The sequence below is a fragment of the Lampris incognitus genome, chromosome 1 (assembly GCF_029633865.1).
Source record: "Lampris incognitus isolate fLamInc1 chromosome 1, fLamInc1.hap2, whole genome shotgun sequence".
Taxonomy (NCBI): Eukaryota; Metazoa; Chordata; class Actinopteri; order Lampriformes; family Lampridae; genus Lampris; species Lampris incognitus.
The window spans coordinates 99,469,435-99,486,818 of NC_079211.1; the positions used below are offsets into that span (position 1 = coordinate 99,469,435).

Consider the following 17,384-nt stretch of genomic DNA (forward strand, 5'->3'; position numbering starts at 1 on the left):
CCCCCGAAAGTAATGCATGCAAACGGAATACAAACAAGGCCCCTTCTCTCATGTATACAACAAGCCCTCCACCCCGTCCACTCCACTGCCCCGCTAGTGGGTCTTAATGAGAGCGGGCCTCAGATGAAAGGCAGGCTGGAGACGGAGGGATTGATTGATGACTGACGGTCTTTAATCAGTGGCCTGACTCCAAACATGCTGTTCAACAGCCCCGAGTACACACTGGTCTACACCAGCAGCTTAGGGCTGACCCCGAGGCCACGCTAGTTAGGGAGGGAGATGGGGGCGGGTAGGGTGTGTGTGTGTGTGTGTGTGTGTGTGTCTGCACTCGCGCAGCACAACATTTAGGAGAAATGAGCGATCTGTCCTTGGACAAACTATGGTCTGACCCAGGACCAGTATTCTGTTTCCTCCCCACTGACTGAGAATTAGAAGCTGAAGCGTGTAAACTGATCTTGGATCAGCACATCGAACACAGCTCACCCCAGAGCAGGTGCCCCGCCAGGGGAATCAATGTCATTTCACCCCGGAGCAGGTGCCCCGCCAGGGGACACAGTGTCAGGGAAACTAAGATGATGGTCATCGATCGGATGTATAGATTGGTTATTGATCGCGCTGTGTCACTGTCCCTCTTTGTATTCCCCCACGCATCCCCTCTCTCTCTCTCTCTCTCACACACACTTCCTCTGTGCTTCTCTCCGTTCTAATGACTCTCTTTTCATCATCGTGTCTCTGTATGTGTCTTTTCAACCTTCCCTTCTTTCTTTCTTTTTCACCATCTTTTGGTTTCTCCTCTCTTTCAACCAGAAACTCACGTGGAAGTCCAGGCAAGCGGACGTGGACACTTGCAGAATGAAGGGGAAGCATAAGGTATGGAGAACATGCATACCCAAATACACACACACACACACACACACACATACACACACACACTGAGCTGACAAACTGTGTTTCCAGACTAATTTTGTGCTTGTCAAGTGTTGGAAGGAGTTACATACAAATCATAAAAACAACACACATTGTGATATTCAAGATTCAAAATTCAAGATATAGCTGGGACGCCCAGGTGGCATGGCGGTCTATTCCATTGCCTATCAACACGGGGATTGCCGGTTTGAATCCCCGTGTTACCTCCGGCTTGGTTGGGTGTCCGTACAGACACAATTGGCCGTGTCTGCGGGCGGGAAGCCGGATGTGGGTAGGTGTCCTGGTCGCTGCACTAGCGCCTCCTCTGGTCGATTGGGGTGCCTGTTCGGAGGGAGGGGGGAGACTGGGGGGGAATAGTGTGATCCTCCCACACGCTATGTCCTCCTGGCAAATCTCCTCACTGTCAGGTGAAAAGAAGCGGCTGGCGACTCCGCATATATCGGAGGAGGCATGTGGTAGTCTGCAGCCCTCGCCGGATCGGCAGAGGGGGTGGAGCAGAGACCGGGACGGCTCGGAAGAGTGGGGTGATTGGCCAAGTACAACTGGGGGGAAAAATCCCCCAAAAAAATAAAATTCAAGATTTAGTTTATCATTTCCATTATGTACCTGCGTACATGAACAAAACAAGCAAGATGCTGTTTCCCCCAGCCCACAGCAGTGCAGCTACTACTACTACCACTACTACTACCACCACCACTACTACTACCACCACCACTACCACTACTACTACCACCACTACTACCACCACCACTACTACTACCACTACTACTACTACTACCACCACTACTACTACAACCACCACTACCACTACTACTACCACCACTACTACTACTACCACCACCACTACCACTACTACTACCACCACCACTACTACTACCACCACCACTACCACCACCACTACTACTACTACCACCACTACTACTACCACCACGACTACTACTACCACTACTACTACTACTACCACCACTACTACTACCACTACCACCACCACTACTACCACCACCACCACTACTACCACCACTACTACTACTACCACCACTACTACCACCACTACTGCTACTACTACTACTACCACCACCACTACTACTACTACCACCACTATTACCACCACTACTGCTACTACTACTACTACTACCCCCACTACTACTACTACTACTACTACTACTACTACTACTACCACCACCACCACTACTACTGCCACCACCACTACTACCACCACTACTACCTCCTCTACTACTACTTACTACTACTTACTACTACCACTACTACTACTACTACAGCGGAAAAGATAAAATATATATCTAAAATTCCCTAAAATGAAAATATGCACATGAATATGCCTACACTCAAACAGATGTAGGAAAATAACACACACAAACACACACACACACACACACACACACACACACACAGATGCAGGAAAATGCACATACGCAACATGAACATAAAACAGCAAAAAACACTTGCAGGTGTAATAAAATCCTCCTTGCTGTGCATCGACCGTTGTGCTCTCCCAGCTCATGGGGAACATCTGTGAGAATCTTCATATGGATTCACTCCGACGCTGTTTTCGCTGAATTTATGTCCCAGAAGGACGGCGCTTGAATTATGATTTCATTATGTGTGCGTATGGATATTGTGTCTGTGGAAGTAAGTAGAAATATGTTTCCACGTTTCTTGAGACGGCAGCTTTAATACGTGGTGTTGGTTGTGCACACTTCCGCTTGTCGTCGTTGACTCGAATGCAGTATTTCACCGCAAACAACAAGAGCCACGGCGTTCCCAGCAGCATGCAGAGTGTCCTCTCTCCTGGCGCGTGATAAACTTTTCTTTTTTTCCCCCCCCTCTTTTCTTATGAAGGACGAGTGTCATAATTTCATCAAGGTCCTGCTGCAGCAAAACGATGACACCTTGTTTGTGTGTGGAACGAATGCCTTCAACCCCTCCTGCCGAACATACAAGGTAGGCTATCACACGCATGCACACATATAAATACAACCCCACACGTCCACAAGCCACGCCCTGCTCTTTGCCCTTGCCCTGACTCCATAAGGCCGGAATTTATTAGACACGCTGTACACATCACAGACACACACATGTACTTCCTTAAATTCACCGTGTCCCTCTGTGTCTCAAGACACACGTACCGCAATTTATTTCATACGCAGCCTCAACCACACCGGGAGTTGAAAAGGTTGAGGTACAGCGCAGCGGACAGGGAGGGATGACTCACAAGTTTGCAGGCTCCCCTCCAGCGTCCCGCCTCTGTGTGGACCCGGACACGCTTGATTTGGAAGCAGGGGAACCTGTCTGCCGACCGGCACACACACACACACACACACACACACACACACACACACGCGCGGACACACGAGAAAAGCAGCGATCTTGAAATCCGACTCAACACAGCGTCGTGACCCAAGTGGAAGCCTGCCTCGCTTTACCAACTCTGGCGTGTCCGGAATAGCGTCCAGATTCCTTGAGGGGAAGACAATACTCCCTTCTGGGAAAACAAAGGTGCTTCGTTGACCTGAGAGGGGGAAAAAAGGCAGGTAGACATCAATACCTGCAAACAGACGGACAGACAGATCGACAAAGAGACATTTAGATTTTTTTTTGGTGGGGGGGGGTTTCCCCCCTTTTTCTCCCCGATTGTATCCGGTCAACCTCCCTATTTTCCGAGCCTTCCCAGTTGCTGCTCCACCCCCTCTACCGATCCGGGGAGGAGCTGCAGACTACCACATGCCTCCTCCGATACATGTGGAGTCACCAGCCGCTTCTTTTCACCTGATAGTGAGGAGTTTCACCAGGGGGAGGTAGCGCGTGGGAGGGCCATGCTACCCCCCCCCCCCCCGACCAGGTGCCTTGACCGACCAGAACACACACCCACATCCAGCTTCCCACCCGCAGACACGGCCAATTGTGTCTGTAGGGATGCCCGACCAAGCCGGAAGTAACACGGGGATTCGAACCAGCGATCCCCGTTCCGTTGCCTAGACACCCGACATTTGGAATTCTTATTCTATTTTCATTTATTCATTTGCCAAAGTTGAGGCGAACGCAGACAGATAGGAAACTGTGCAGACAGCGACTGATGGAAGAGCAGGAAGGAAAATGGAAAATGTGGCGTAGCAACAGACAAACAGGCTGGCAGGCAGAAAGACAAACACAGTCCAGCAGAGAAACAAGGATGTGGAGAGACAATCATACACACACACACACACACACACACACACACACACACACACACACACACAGAGTAAATTCAGACAGATTAGCAGATGGACAGAGAGTTTGACAGATAAATAGGCAGGCAGACCGGCCAGTCAGCCAACTGGAAAGCAGCAAAAAAAACAGCCAGCCAGCCAGAAGAAGGGTAAACAGGACTCTGTCCTGAAGATTGTTATTGTTTGGCGTGTTACTGTAAGACGTGGCGTGATGGACACAGACCACTGCCATGTTACGTAGGCGACCCGTGGGGAATGGTCTTGTGTTTTTTGGTTCACTAGGCCTGTTTACCAGAGGAAAAACAAGACATGTCTGCTTCGCTGGCTCTCCGGCTCGGCCCACTAGGCACAGAAAGTGGATGTGTTTGAATTGAGCCGCTCCTTCTTGCAGGGGAAAGTAAAATTTATGCCTCGGCATTTATCAGGCCTGGTTAGCTTTTATTGCCCCTCCTCCTATGTGCTTTTTTTGGGAATTGTGTTTTTACCTTTTATTACGTCGACGTCTGCGGCTTACCACCAGACACCCTCACGTTGTGTAGCGTTTGGGGTTCATTAACGGTGGTGGTGTAAAACTGTCGTGAGGTTAAACGCACGTACGGACATGAAGTGCGCTCCCCCGTAAAAAAGAGAAAAAAAAGAAATGCAAATGCATATACATACACGGTGCAAGGAAGTTAACAAGTTCACTGCTATGTCAAAAAAAAAGGGAATTGCAATAGAAAACAAATGCAGGGAGTCATGTGTGGAAAACTACAATTAGCTCTGTGTGCATGCATTCACACACACTTTCCATTGTGCAGAAATGCAAATACACAATCAAAATTTATTGGAAACACACACACACCCACACACACACACACACCCACACACACACACACAGTTGGCAGGGTGTCTGGGCAGATACAAGGCCTTTGATGACCCGCTGGGTGTGTGTGTGTGTGTGTGTGTGTGTGTGTGTGTGTGTGTGTGTGTGTGTGTGCGTGCATGTTTAGGTCCACCTTGGCTGCTCTTTGCCTCTCCATCTCCCCAGTGTGGCAGGACTGAAAAGAGCCTCTGTTTCGGGGCCAGCCTCATCCCACATTAATCAACAAGGCTGTGTGACTGGGGGGGGGGGGGGCTTGGAGGCAGAAGGAGCAGTTGGGGTGGCGGGGAGGGCTAAACAAATGGCCATGCCCAAGCCAGCACGACCCCATGCCTTCTTCTCCACCTCCCCTTCTTTTCATCCGTCCTCCTTCCCGCCTCACTTTGGTCCGGTCACCTCGTGTTCGCTCGGCCCAGTTCTCCTTTTTTCTTCTGATTGGGTCCCCCCCCCACACACACCTTTCCACCTGGTTTTAGTCATTTCGTCATTGCCCTCTTCTCCTTATTCATCTTTCATTGTCCAAGAGTCCATGTGTGGCAAGAACCTTTGCAGGCGGTGCACTTTTGTGCACAGATACATAATCACACACACACACACACACACACACACACACACACACACAGCAGGCGGGGTCACTAGCTTCTCCTCACCACTCATCCCTCTCTCCCTCCATCCCTCCCTTGCTACCATGTTTCTTCTCTCCTTCTTTCCCTGACAACCTCTCCCCCCCCACCACCACACACCATCTCTGTTTATTTCCCCCTCTCTCCCCTGCTTCTGTCACTCCTTGCTGCGTTGTAATAAAAGTGCCTGATATACGACTGGTGTCGCTTACATCACCTGTTGCCGGGTGGAGCGGGGGTAAGTCAGTGGGGAGTGTGAGGGTGGAGCTCAGAGGCAGAGGGTCCCAGGTGACATGGCACAGATCAGTATGCTGGATAGTGGTATGGAGAAAACCTCTATTTTTTAACATTCTCCCTGCGATCTTCTCCATCTTCTGAAATGTAATTTTACCGTGTAATAAATATATTGGAATTGAATTTTCCATCTAAGGCGAACACATGGCCCTCACACATGCACGAGAATTAGCGTGAACCGCAACGTACACGAGCACACACAAAACAAAATAGCAGGGCCTCACTATCGTAAAAACTCTTGGGACACCGATTGACCCAGCATGATGTTTATTCGACTGCAACACAGAAACATACCCTGGAAGCACTTACCCGTTTTATTTTTGAATACAAGTTATTCTTGCATCCACCGTCGTCGCCATTTGATAGATAAGTAAATTTAGAAATCGTACATCTAGACAAATGAGATTCCTCTGTTGGATGAGAATATTCATTTCTCCCGGTGTGAGAGGTGGTTTGGCGACAGCAAGGGCTCAGCCCTCCCAGGGCTCGGAAACAGGTTGCAGAGAAATGGGCCGTGACCATTAATCTCCCTGGGAGACGTGTCCCCATTTAGTATATATGCACAATCCGCCCTGGCCCATGTGTACCGTTTTCCCCCTTCTGGATTAAGAAAGGGATGATGGTGGAAATGTGGGTTGAATTCAAAGAAATAGGTTGAAAAGTCGATTGCGCGCTGCGGGTCAGCGTTGTGAATATTTATTGTGGCGATGTAGTCGAGACAAGACCAGACTAAATTTGTTATAGCCCAAGAAAAAAAGAATAGCTTTGAATGAAGTCTGGATGCCCTTATCTCTACGCTAGCTTTTCCATCTGTCCGTCAAGCTAGGTGCTGGTGGATCGCACTATCCTGTGCGGGAATACTTCTATACTATACAAATATTTGGAGGATAGTATGATCTGTATTTTATTTTATTTCATTTTGTATCTTTGCTTTTCAAAAAGAAGATAGAGGAAGACTTTAAGTACCCCTCCAGACACATTTTAAAGTTTAAAAATACCCTGAGATGAATAATATATTGTTTAACATGGTTTTCCTACATAAAAAAGTTAAAAAAAAAAGAAGCTGAAAAGCGGGGCTGGAAGCACAGCTCTTTCTCCCTCATTGAGAAATTCCGGATCTATGAATATGCAAATATCACAGGCATCTTGCCCTGCCCACCACCGCTGCCGGCTCTAGTTTAGGTTGACCGATGAAAGAGCGGTGCGCATCAAGATGGCTAGCGTTAGAGCAAACAGTGGAGAGATTCAGCCATACATGACGGAGCCTCAGTCAGACTCAGACTCAGATGAGGACGCTGTTGTGCACCAAAATCGGCGACTAGCAAACGTATCAGAATGGTAAATGTAGTTAGCATCTTGTATTTGTTTATGTTGTTTGTTAGCTTGTAACAGGCAGTGGCTGACACAGCAGTATATCTGCTACAATATTACAGTGTGTCCACATTGTTATTACATAATTATATAGCAGAGGTTTAATCAAAGTTTTCAAGTCAAGTAGGTTTTATTTGTCCCCAGAGGAGCAATTGTTGTGTAGCAGCGGCCACATTTAAACACACAAACACTCCACAGAATACTTAAGGCAAGTAGGCAGATAAATACAAATAAATACAACATGGCAAGAGGAGAACAAAGCCAATGAAAAGCAATGCAACAGTAAGCAGTGTCAACAGTGTTTATCAAGGTGGAACTGGTATTACCTCATACTGTTGGAGTTGAGCAGTGAAATGGCTGAGGGAATGAAGGAGTGTTTGTATCTATTGGTTTTGACTCCAGTGTATTTGAAGCGGGAACCAGAAGGCAAGATCTGAAACTCTAGGTGCAGGGTGTGGGTGCTGTCAGACAGGATGGATTCTGCTTTCCTTGTTATATAAGTCAGACAGCCTTTTCTGTTGGGTACCTGTGATACTACTGCGGACCTTGATCACCTTTGTTAGTGCATTTTTCTGTTTAATATTGAGAGCTATACCAAGTTTGCAGAAAGATATATTCCGTCTGGCTGACATTTTTATAAGTGTAATATCTTTTTACCAACCAAGTTTGCCTGGGAACTGGCTCATTGGCAGTAGTCTAAAATTCCAAACCGCAGGACGTCAGGGTGAGGCAACCCGCACCAGAGGGGGGAAGTAACAAGCTCGGTCGGGATCAAGGTCCAGACTAGAAAAGAGGTTTGCATTGCACAACGTGCCATTTTTGGGGTGAAAAATTTCGCACCTTGGGTCACTGTCATCATTTCATATGGCTGAACTTTGGGTAGTGACCGAAAGGGTGATCTCGCGGATACAAGCAGCTGAAATGAGTTTCCTCTGTAGGGTGTCTGGGCTCAGCCTTAGAGATAGGGTGAGGAGCTCGGACATCTGGAGGGAGCTTGGAGCAGAGCCGCTGCTCCTCCGCGTCAAAAGGAGCCAGTTGAAGTGGTTCGGGCATCTGATTAGGAGGCCTCCTGGGTGCCTTCCTTTGGAGGTTTTCCAGGCACGTCTAGCTGGGAAGACCTAGAACTTGCTGGAGGGACTATATGTCCAGTCAGGCCTGGGAAGGCCTTAGGATCTCCCAGGAGGAGCTGGAGGGCGTTGCTGGGGAGAGGGATGTCTGGAGTGCCCTACTTAGCTTGCTAACACCGACCCGACCCCGGAGAAGCAGCTGATGATGAGATGAGATGAGATGAACTTTGAAACGTTAGCTAAGTACATAGCTTACAGTTTTACTATTAACAAACAACTAGCAGCAACTAGCAAAAAGCTAACATAGTTAATGCTATTAATAAGTCACAAAGGAGATATGGTACATGCAGAAAGCTTTCATGTGGCTGTTGGTTGAGTAACAAATATATGACATACATACAGACTCCCGCTCGCTGTCGTAGTCCCAGGATAAATAGTCAGCACAGCATCAGACTTCAAACTGATTTCTTGTTAAAACCCAGTGATGTTTGCATTAGCTTATGGAAGTACTCACAGACAGACAGCTCCTCCATCAGTAGGATGGGAAAACACCGCTCTAGTGACAAACTTTGCACTGATACAAGTCAGTCTCGTCAAGGCCAGACATTTTAGGGGTCACAAACATAAGAAAAACACATGTTTGACTGGAGGGGCACTTAAAGAGATGCATCCAGTCAAGAAGGAATTTTGCTAACTGTCCTTATCATAAACAAAATAGGAATAAAAAGACAAACTTATTTCTAGGGTAGCGCTTGAAAATTGGATCACTGAGCCGGTTTATCTCGAGTTTGTTCAGATTTCAAATTAAAAAAACAAAACAAAATCCTACAGCTATGATAAATACGATCCGCAAAAGAGAAACGACAAAAACAACACAGGCGGAGAAACAGAACATGGCCCCCACCCTGTGTACTGAAGTTGATGCCGAGCCAATTATAACACTCCTGATGGGCATGTTTGGGATGGCTTTTTTCCTGTTTGTCTAATTAATTAGCATATAGCCCATGGAAAGCACCAAGGAGCCTTTGTGGTAATTAATTCATCTAGATACACTGCACTGCAAGCCAAGGTTATTGTACATGTGTCTGTTAAGTTAAAGTCATACAGAAGTGTTTGTTGTTAAGGCAGCGCTGGGTAAACAGTACCGTTACCTTGCCATGACTTTGTATTGTTTGGCTGTTTGTTTGGAAGCCGGGGCTCTTCTCTCTGGTTGCTCTGTGTCTCGCATAGTGGAGCTGACAGCATAATGGGGTTTTTTTTGTTTTGTTTTGTTTTTTGGCTTTTATTTTTGGCAAACAACATAAAAGAACATCCAACCATTCAAAACATCAAAGTTTTTTATGTAAATACGCGCACATTATTTTGCATGGTGCTTATGCAGCTTACGGTTGCTCCGCTTTAAGAAATGCCAGTTTCCCTGGACAAGGTTACAGCACATTTGAATGTGCGTGTGTGTGTGTGTGTATGTGTATGTGTATGTGTGTTTCAGACTTTGTGTACAGCCGTCTGTTGTTTCTCACTGCATGCCAGTTTGACAGGAGATTGGACCCCTATATCTATGGCTGGCCTGGGAGTCTCTTCCTCCCATTGAAACAGCAGGAATAGATCACTGACAGGCGGCCAAGCCCACTAGACAGAGGTCATTGCTACGGTGAAATGAACGGGGGGAAAAAGAGAGAGAGAGAGAGAGAGAGAGAGAGAGAGAGAGAGAGAGAGAGAGAGAGAGAGAGAGAGAGAGAGAGAGAGAGAGAGAGAGAGAGACGGGGCATTTGCTTTACTGTGAGAGAAATGCTCCCGTTGAGGTAGCGTGTTTGTCTTTTGTCCAAGAAAGAGAGAGCTTGTGTGCTTGCAAGCCACTTGTGTAGGTGGAAGCCGTCGCAGAAGCTGCTGACATTTCCAGAAGAAGAAGAAGAAGAAGACCTGCAGCCCCGCTGTCCTGTGTGTTAACCTAAACGCCAATTCAATGGATGTACCAGACCTTCAGAGATCCACGGTGCTTGTCTTCACTCAGATAAATCCGCATTCACAGTTTCCCCTCATATAATACAAATATACATCCTCAAAACTGCCTGTGCCCATACAATTATTCTTCGATCATTTCTGGAGCCAGGCTATTGGTGGTTCTCTGTCTGTTATAAAAGGTCATTTGTCATTTTTGCTGCCAAATCAGCCTCAACAATTTCTCTGGCAGGCTTTTCCAGCATTGCGCCGGAGTGTGTGTGACCTTTTTAGTGGGCAGATGATAACCGTTTCCGTTGAGACAGGAATAGAAAACAAAATGACCTGTTTAGAGACCAGAAAGGGCGGCGTAAGCACTTTGCTGTCTTGGCAAGCTGGACTCTTTGTTGAGAGAAAGTGAGAGAGAGCAAGAGAGAGGGAGAGAGGGGGAAGAAAAATGACTCTGCACTGTGAAGTCAATAGGCATACAGTGTGTTCTGTAGTCCGCCTTGACCTCGGTACTGGGCCAGTGGAAGATGGCTTCTTTTTTGCCTCTATTTGTGTGTGTATGTGCATGTCCGCTTGTGTGTGTGTGTGTACTATATTTGTGTATATTTGTGTCTATTCCTGGTTGTCAGCCAGTGTCAAAGAATGTCCTCAGGCCCGCTGAGGAAGACATGACTGCCCACAGTGGGATGATGAGGGCCTTTCACCCGGCTCTCTCCCTCTGCCATAACAATCATAGAGACACCAAACAGGGAACAAAAAAGCATTGAAATGACAGTTGAAAGGGGTGATCATCATCCTGCTTATCCCTATAGACCGAACCAGTTTATCTTAAAAGATGGGTAGGAACATAAAATGGCTCGTTGAATTGGTTCCAGTGGGTTGCCAGATGACAAGAGAGGCAATATAATTTAATGAACCACAGTACTTGGAGCACTTCTACCCCATTTAGCTACAGGGTTAGTATGATGTTCTTCAGGGATGGCTGCTGAGCCCAGAGAGCAGATCTGTGCAACACAAATTGAAACGCCATTGTCCGCCATTCAAAGACTGTGGCGGCCCGGTGTCACTTTCTCACATGTCTCGTGTCGCTGCCCCTGTACTCAGCCATTTTAATTCCTTTCCGCAGTAAAACCGCTGCGTTTATGAAGCCGGGTGGAGGCGCAAGTAAGGTAAATATCTGTTCTGAGGGCTTTTTAAAACAGTCGCGCTCCTTATCTGAACAAACTTTATGGGTAATCTCAAAAGGATTGTGGAAGAAAGCCGTGGCGTTAAACTCGCTGTGGAAAAATGTCAGTTTTTCTCACTGTCCTTCGGTTTCTCTGAGACCCCCCCCCCCCACACACACACACAAGTGATCTGCTTCTGCACAAGAGCGGCTTCGGCAGGTTATGTTAGGTCAGGGTTACCTGAAACGGTGGACACCTGGCACTCGCTTAGGTATCCTAGATTTTTAGGTGTATTTTCCACAAAACCATTTTCCTCCCCTCCAACACAGGCAACAAATCACCCAGCCACATCTCCTGCATTATTTATCATCGGCAGTCAATGAGTGTGTAAAATGCATGACGTTGTGTTAATACTTGACCTCCTCTCTGACCCTAGATGGACTCCATGGAGGCTCTGGGAGAGGAGATCAGTGGGATGGCACGCTGCCCGTATGATGCCAAGCATGCCAACGTTGCTCTTTTTGCTGGTAAGAGTTCACTAATCTTGCATGTGAACATATATTTGTATTATTAAACTGAATTAAGTGTATTGTACTCATGAGTCTATACCTTGAAGTCTTTCAGTGTGTTTGAACAAGAGAGAAATTTATAGCAAAGAGAGGTCTTTACAAGGTTTCTATTACATGAAACCGATCAAGTGCTTTCGATACTACTGGATGACTGAACACCATTAGGTACAAACATTAATCCTGGATTTCCTCTTCTGGCACTGATTAAACATGGGAACATGCGTGAAAGTTGGGTCTATTTGAGCACGGGAAGTGGTTGCGCTTGTATTTAATGTTGTTCATAATACCCTGCGGTGTATTCTCATGGCAGTAGTCTGACAGCATGTCCAGAGTAAAAGCCAACCTCTCTGCATACACCGGAGCACATCGTCGAACTTGGGACCACATTTTCTCTGCGCGAGGCATTTGCTGCATGTTAACGCTCCATGGAAACACACCAGTAGTATACATGTAGTCATAACAAGCAAAAAAAAAGGAATCTTCCTTTTTTCCCCTCCACTTTTTCCTCTCGCACACAATCTGTGTCTCACTGTTCCGCTCTCATTTTTCCTCAATATGTAAAAGATTATAAATAAATCAAAATGGATGCAGTTAGAATGAACCCGCCGGTGCGACCGACCGAGAGACTGCGAAAGGCTTTCATCGAAATTTCATATTTGCTGGGAATCGATTTATGGGAGTTTTTCCCTGCGTGTTTAAAGCCGAGGAGTGGCGTAAACGCCTAGGTCATCCAGTTAATGCCGAGCAGAGCTGCTTGGACCGAGTTGGAAGCACTGAGTAATCAAGAGGGTTCCTCTCGCTCCCATCCTTTCAATTATGTAGTTTGAGTTTCCACTGTGGTCGTAGCCAAGGCAGGCTGAGGTCATGGTGGTGGTGGCTAGTGTTTGCATCTCGCGCGCGCGCGTGTGTGCGTGTGTGTGCGTGCACGCACTTGACCACAGGTCTGTGCAACTCAAGGACAGCGTGTGTATGTGAGTGCAGGGCATTTCTGTTAGTTTGTGCTTGCCAGAAGAGCTGTGTCTTGTGAGCGAGCGTTCAAAAATATGCAACATGCTAGAGAGCCTGTACTGTCTGTTTGTTGTCTGTCAAGAAGCCTGGTCTGTTTGCGTGCTCAGTCCAACTTCCAGGTCCGGGCCCTCCAACACGTGTTTGTGTATCGAGCCACTGAGAAGGGACTCTGGGTGGATTTGGGTGTTCGATTCATGTGCACTAGCACTGACTTAGCTCTCTCTCTCTCTTTCTCTCTCTCTCTCGTTCTCCCTCTTGCTCTCCCTCCCTCCCTCTCTCTCTCTCGTGCTCTCTCTCTCTCTCTCTCTCTCTCTCTCTCTCTCGCTCTCTCTCCCTCCCTCCCTCTCGCTCTCTCTCTCTCTCTCTCTCTCTCTCTCTCTCTCTCTCTCTCTCTCTCTCTCTCTCTCTCTCTCTCTCTCTCTCTCTCTCTCTCTCTCTCTCTTGCTCTCCCTCTCTCTCACACTGCTCATCTCCCATTCCTCAATGGACACTTTCTGACTGTCTTTCTTTCTTTCCTACTTTCTCTCTTGTTCTCTCACTTGTTCTCTCTCAATTGCCCTCTTCTTTGCTACCATCCCTCTTATTTTGCCTCTGCCCTCCTCTCTCCAGATGGCAAGCTGTACTCGGCCACAGTCACAGACTTCCTTGCGATCGATGCAGTCATCTATCGCAGCCTCGGAGACAGCCCGACTCTGCGCACCGTCAAACATGACTCCAAATGGCTGAAAGGTGAGCGCAGGACTCGGGCAAAACCACGACGGGATGAACAAAGCTGAGTGATGTGTTAGAAAACAAACAAGGGTTTGGACAGAAGTGTCTGCGCGGGTGTCAGTGTGTATTTACACGTGTGTGTGTGTGTGTGTGTGTGTGTGTGTGTGTGTGTGTGTGTGTGCTCGAGTTGTGTCTTTGTGTGTATGTACGTTATGTATGTAGAGCAAGAGCTGTTATGCTAATGCTACACGGTCTATTTGATGCAGTCATTTTGCCAACCTGTCCTAGTGCTGCTGTTGATGTAGCCAGCAGGAAATTGCTCTGCCCTGGGGAGTAACAACCACAAGTCGAGCCTGTCACATCTCAATAGAGAGATGCCTCGCTCCTTGCATGCAAATCACCTCGCTGATACGACGGATGCGAGATTGAGGCTCCTAAGACTCACAGTCCATGCCTCTCTGCATAATATGAGAGGTGCTTTTTTGTGAAATATGGTGTCAGATCTATTTTGTCTTGATCAAACATCTCATTGTCTTGTGTTGTTGTTTTTGTGTTTTCTTCTCCCCTGCCTCCAGAGCCCTACTTTGTCCAGGCGGTTGATTACGGTGACTTCATCTACTTCTTCTTTCGGGAAATTGCTATGGAGTACAACACAATGGGAAAGGTAAGACAGGGCCCCTCCTCTTGTTTCTTTTGTTTGATTAATCACAGGTGACTTCCTCCTCACAAGGAGATGCAGGAAGTGCCCGGGGAAGCAAACAGGAAATGGGTGTATCGGCTAACTGGATGGGAGCGTTTTGCGGCGGTGTAGTCGCCGACCATTTCTCAGCAACAGATAAACACAGGACAGGACGCCTGACCGAAAATAGTTTCAAGAAGAAAAATGAGTGGATGTCTGGCAAACCGCTTGAAGTCTAAATATACCCGCCGGATTGCACGTCCCCATCCGTCCGTGTTACTGTTTGACCTAGGGGTCTTCATGTTTCCCCAAAGGAGTTCCACTCAGGTTTCTTATGCGGCAACGAGACGGAAAGGAAAGACTAAGAGGTGGGTATCGAGTAGAAAAGGAGAAACAGCCCCCCCATAGGTTGAACACCAGAGGGACAGTAAGGGACATTTTCCCATTAGTCCTCTCATTTGGCTTCATACCTGCCCGGAGAAACTCTAATTGGATACTTGCCAGAAGAAAATGCACTATAGAAATGAAGCTTTCAATACGGCGTTTTCAGGATAAATGGGAGGCAAAAGGTGGGAAACGGAGAGAAAGCGAGGGGAGAGAATAGTCTGGGGTTGATAGTCGGCGCGGGCGAGGTGGGTTTTTTGGGGGGTGGGGGGTGGGGATGAGAACGGAGCCGCGGTAATGAGAAACCCAGAAATAATGGATTTGCAGTGAAAAGTGACAGTCACGTGTTGCGCGGGCCGTGAATGCATATCGCTGCTCCGTGCTCGCCGGGTATTTTGAAAGGGCTATCTGTGTCGCCGCGCTTGTGGGCACATGTCTGGCGGTTCGGACAGTAATTAAAGTGTTCAACAAACGACATCGCTTCATTATAACTGATTAGCCAAGCTTTCCCTGACAATGTCGACAGTCTTTGGCGCTCTGTGGCAAACTTAACAACACAACAGTAGCTGTTTTGTATCATTTTACTTTAAAGCCTTTGACCTACTTCTGGATGCCAAGCTGTTATTCTGTTATCCGAAACATGCACATGGAGAAATGACTTAAACAGATGAATGATTTAGATATACAAGCTAAAGTAAATTACAGTCCCTCCGGTGACATATTTGTTCGAGTGACATGAGTAATAGCAGAGAAGTATGTGCGTGGGTAGTGTACAAGTGTGTGTGTGTGTGTGTGTGTGTGTGTGTGTGTGTGTGTGTGTGTGTGTGTGTGTGACTGCTGTGCCTAGTGTGTGTTTAAAAGTAAGTACCCCAAAATCTCATGGAAAATGTTACAGATCAAACTGCCATGTGTAAAGCTGACATGATGCTATATTCAGCTTGACAGGCAGTCACACCCGTCCCGTGTCATTCTTTGGGATCTCCGTGTTCCTCTCAAAATCTATTCCATAAATACAAGACCATGTTTGTGTGTGTGTGTGTGTGTGTGTGTGTGTGTGTGTGTGTGTGGGGTATATGTATGGGTGTGGGTGGGCGTGTGGCCGTGTGTAAATGTGTGTACCGATCTGATTTAAGTGCATGTTCGCCCATATTCTCGGCGTTTACTCTAAGATGCAATTTCGGCTCAGGGTTGGATTTATTGCTATAAGTACAGTGTGACAACGGCTAATTACAACGCTAACTGCACAATCGTAATACAGACTAGTAATTACAGCGCCAACCTCTTTAGAGCTGACATACTTTTTCTTTTCTCTTTTTTCTTTTTTTCTTATATTTCTGCCAGGTGCAGAACCTTTAACACCATATCAAATGCACCAATTTCCTCTCTGGTGCCTTTAATTTATCATAACTTGAGGAAGCCTTGGTCTGACCATTACAAGCTGCCGTGAATTACCGCCGAGAGAAATTACACATGCAGAGAGCATGGTTCTCCACTATGATGCACAATCAAACCCCACGGTCTCTAACCCATATCAAGAAATATGAATGACCAAAAACGACGCAGAAGTGATGCATGTCTGCTACCCTTCTCTGCACGTAAAGGCTGTGACAGATATACCCGAGGTGATTTCAGGCACTTTGTGCGATAGCCGAAGGGGGGTGTTCACGGGGTGCCCAGCTAGTGTGATGCCCCTGGAGCTGTGGGGAGATAAGCGTTATGCTCGAATATCCTTCAATGGGGAACAACATCGAAGATCACTTGGTCATCCTGTCTGCTCGTTTTGCCTGTGAATATGTAAATTTACTGTCGCCCCATCAAATTACACGAAACACTGACCTGTGACTGCAAACAGTTTTGCATATAATTGACCCACTTTGTGCAGGGTGATATAATTGATTGCATTGGTTGCTTTACTATTTTTTTCTTCCTCTGTTGAACCCCCCCCCCCCCCCGCTTTCTGAAAGGAATGTGGTGCAAAGTGGACATAGCTAAGAGGTGTGAGATAAGGTGAAGCTAATCATTGCTTCAAACTCCAAATATGTGACCTTTAACTTGTGTTTCCCGGTCAGGTGGTGTTTCCGCGGGTGGCTCGAGTTTGTAAGAATGACCGCGGTGGCTCGCAGCGGGTTCTTGAGAAACAATGGACTTCTTTCCTCAAGTCCCGCCTTAACTGCTCCATCCCCGGTGACTCCCACTTCTACTTCAACATCCTGCAGGCTGTGACAGATGTCATTCACATCAACGGGCGGGATGTGGTGATGGCAACCTTCTCCACGCCCTACAACAGGTACATACGAAAAACAAGAAATGAATGAATGAAACAAAAACTGAATGAGTCATTCATTATGTTTCTCGTCGGCGGCACGATGGCGCAGTGGTTAGCACGGTCGCCTCACAGCAAGAAGGTCCTGGGTTCGAGCCCCGGGGTAGTCCAACCTTGGGGGTCGTCCCGGGTCGTCCTCTGTGTGGAGTTTGCGTGTTCTCCCCATGTCTGCGTGGGTTTCCTTCGGGCGCTCCGGTTTCCTCCCACAGTCCAAAGGCATGTAGGT

The 17,384-nt window shown here is 47.3% G+C and overlaps 1 protein-coding gene across 1 annotated transcript in view; it reads left to right on the forward strand.

The window, feature by feature from the left end:
• The window catches only part of sema6a (sema domain, transmembrane domain (TM), and cytoplasmic domain, (semaphorin) 6A), a 133,336-nt gene that overhangs the window by 72,850 nt on the left and 43,102 nt on the right, over nucleotides 1-17,384 (forward strand). The window contains exons 6-11 of the mRNA XM_056278492.1: nucleotides 808-870; nucleotides 2,788-2,889; nucleotides 11,921-12,011; nucleotides 13,671-13,790; nucleotides 14,348-14,436; nucleotides 16,905-17,122. Coding sequence (XP_056134467.1) covers nucleotides 808-870; nucleotides 2,788-2,889; nucleotides 11,921-12,011; nucleotides 13,671-13,790; nucleotides 14,348-14,436; nucleotides 16,905-17,122 — 683 coding nt within the window. The remainder of the gene's footprint in view (nucleotides 1-807; nucleotides 871-2,787; nucleotides 2,890-11,920; nucleotides 12,012-13,670; nucleotides 13,791-14,347; nucleotides 14,437-16,904; nucleotides 17,123-17,384) is intronic.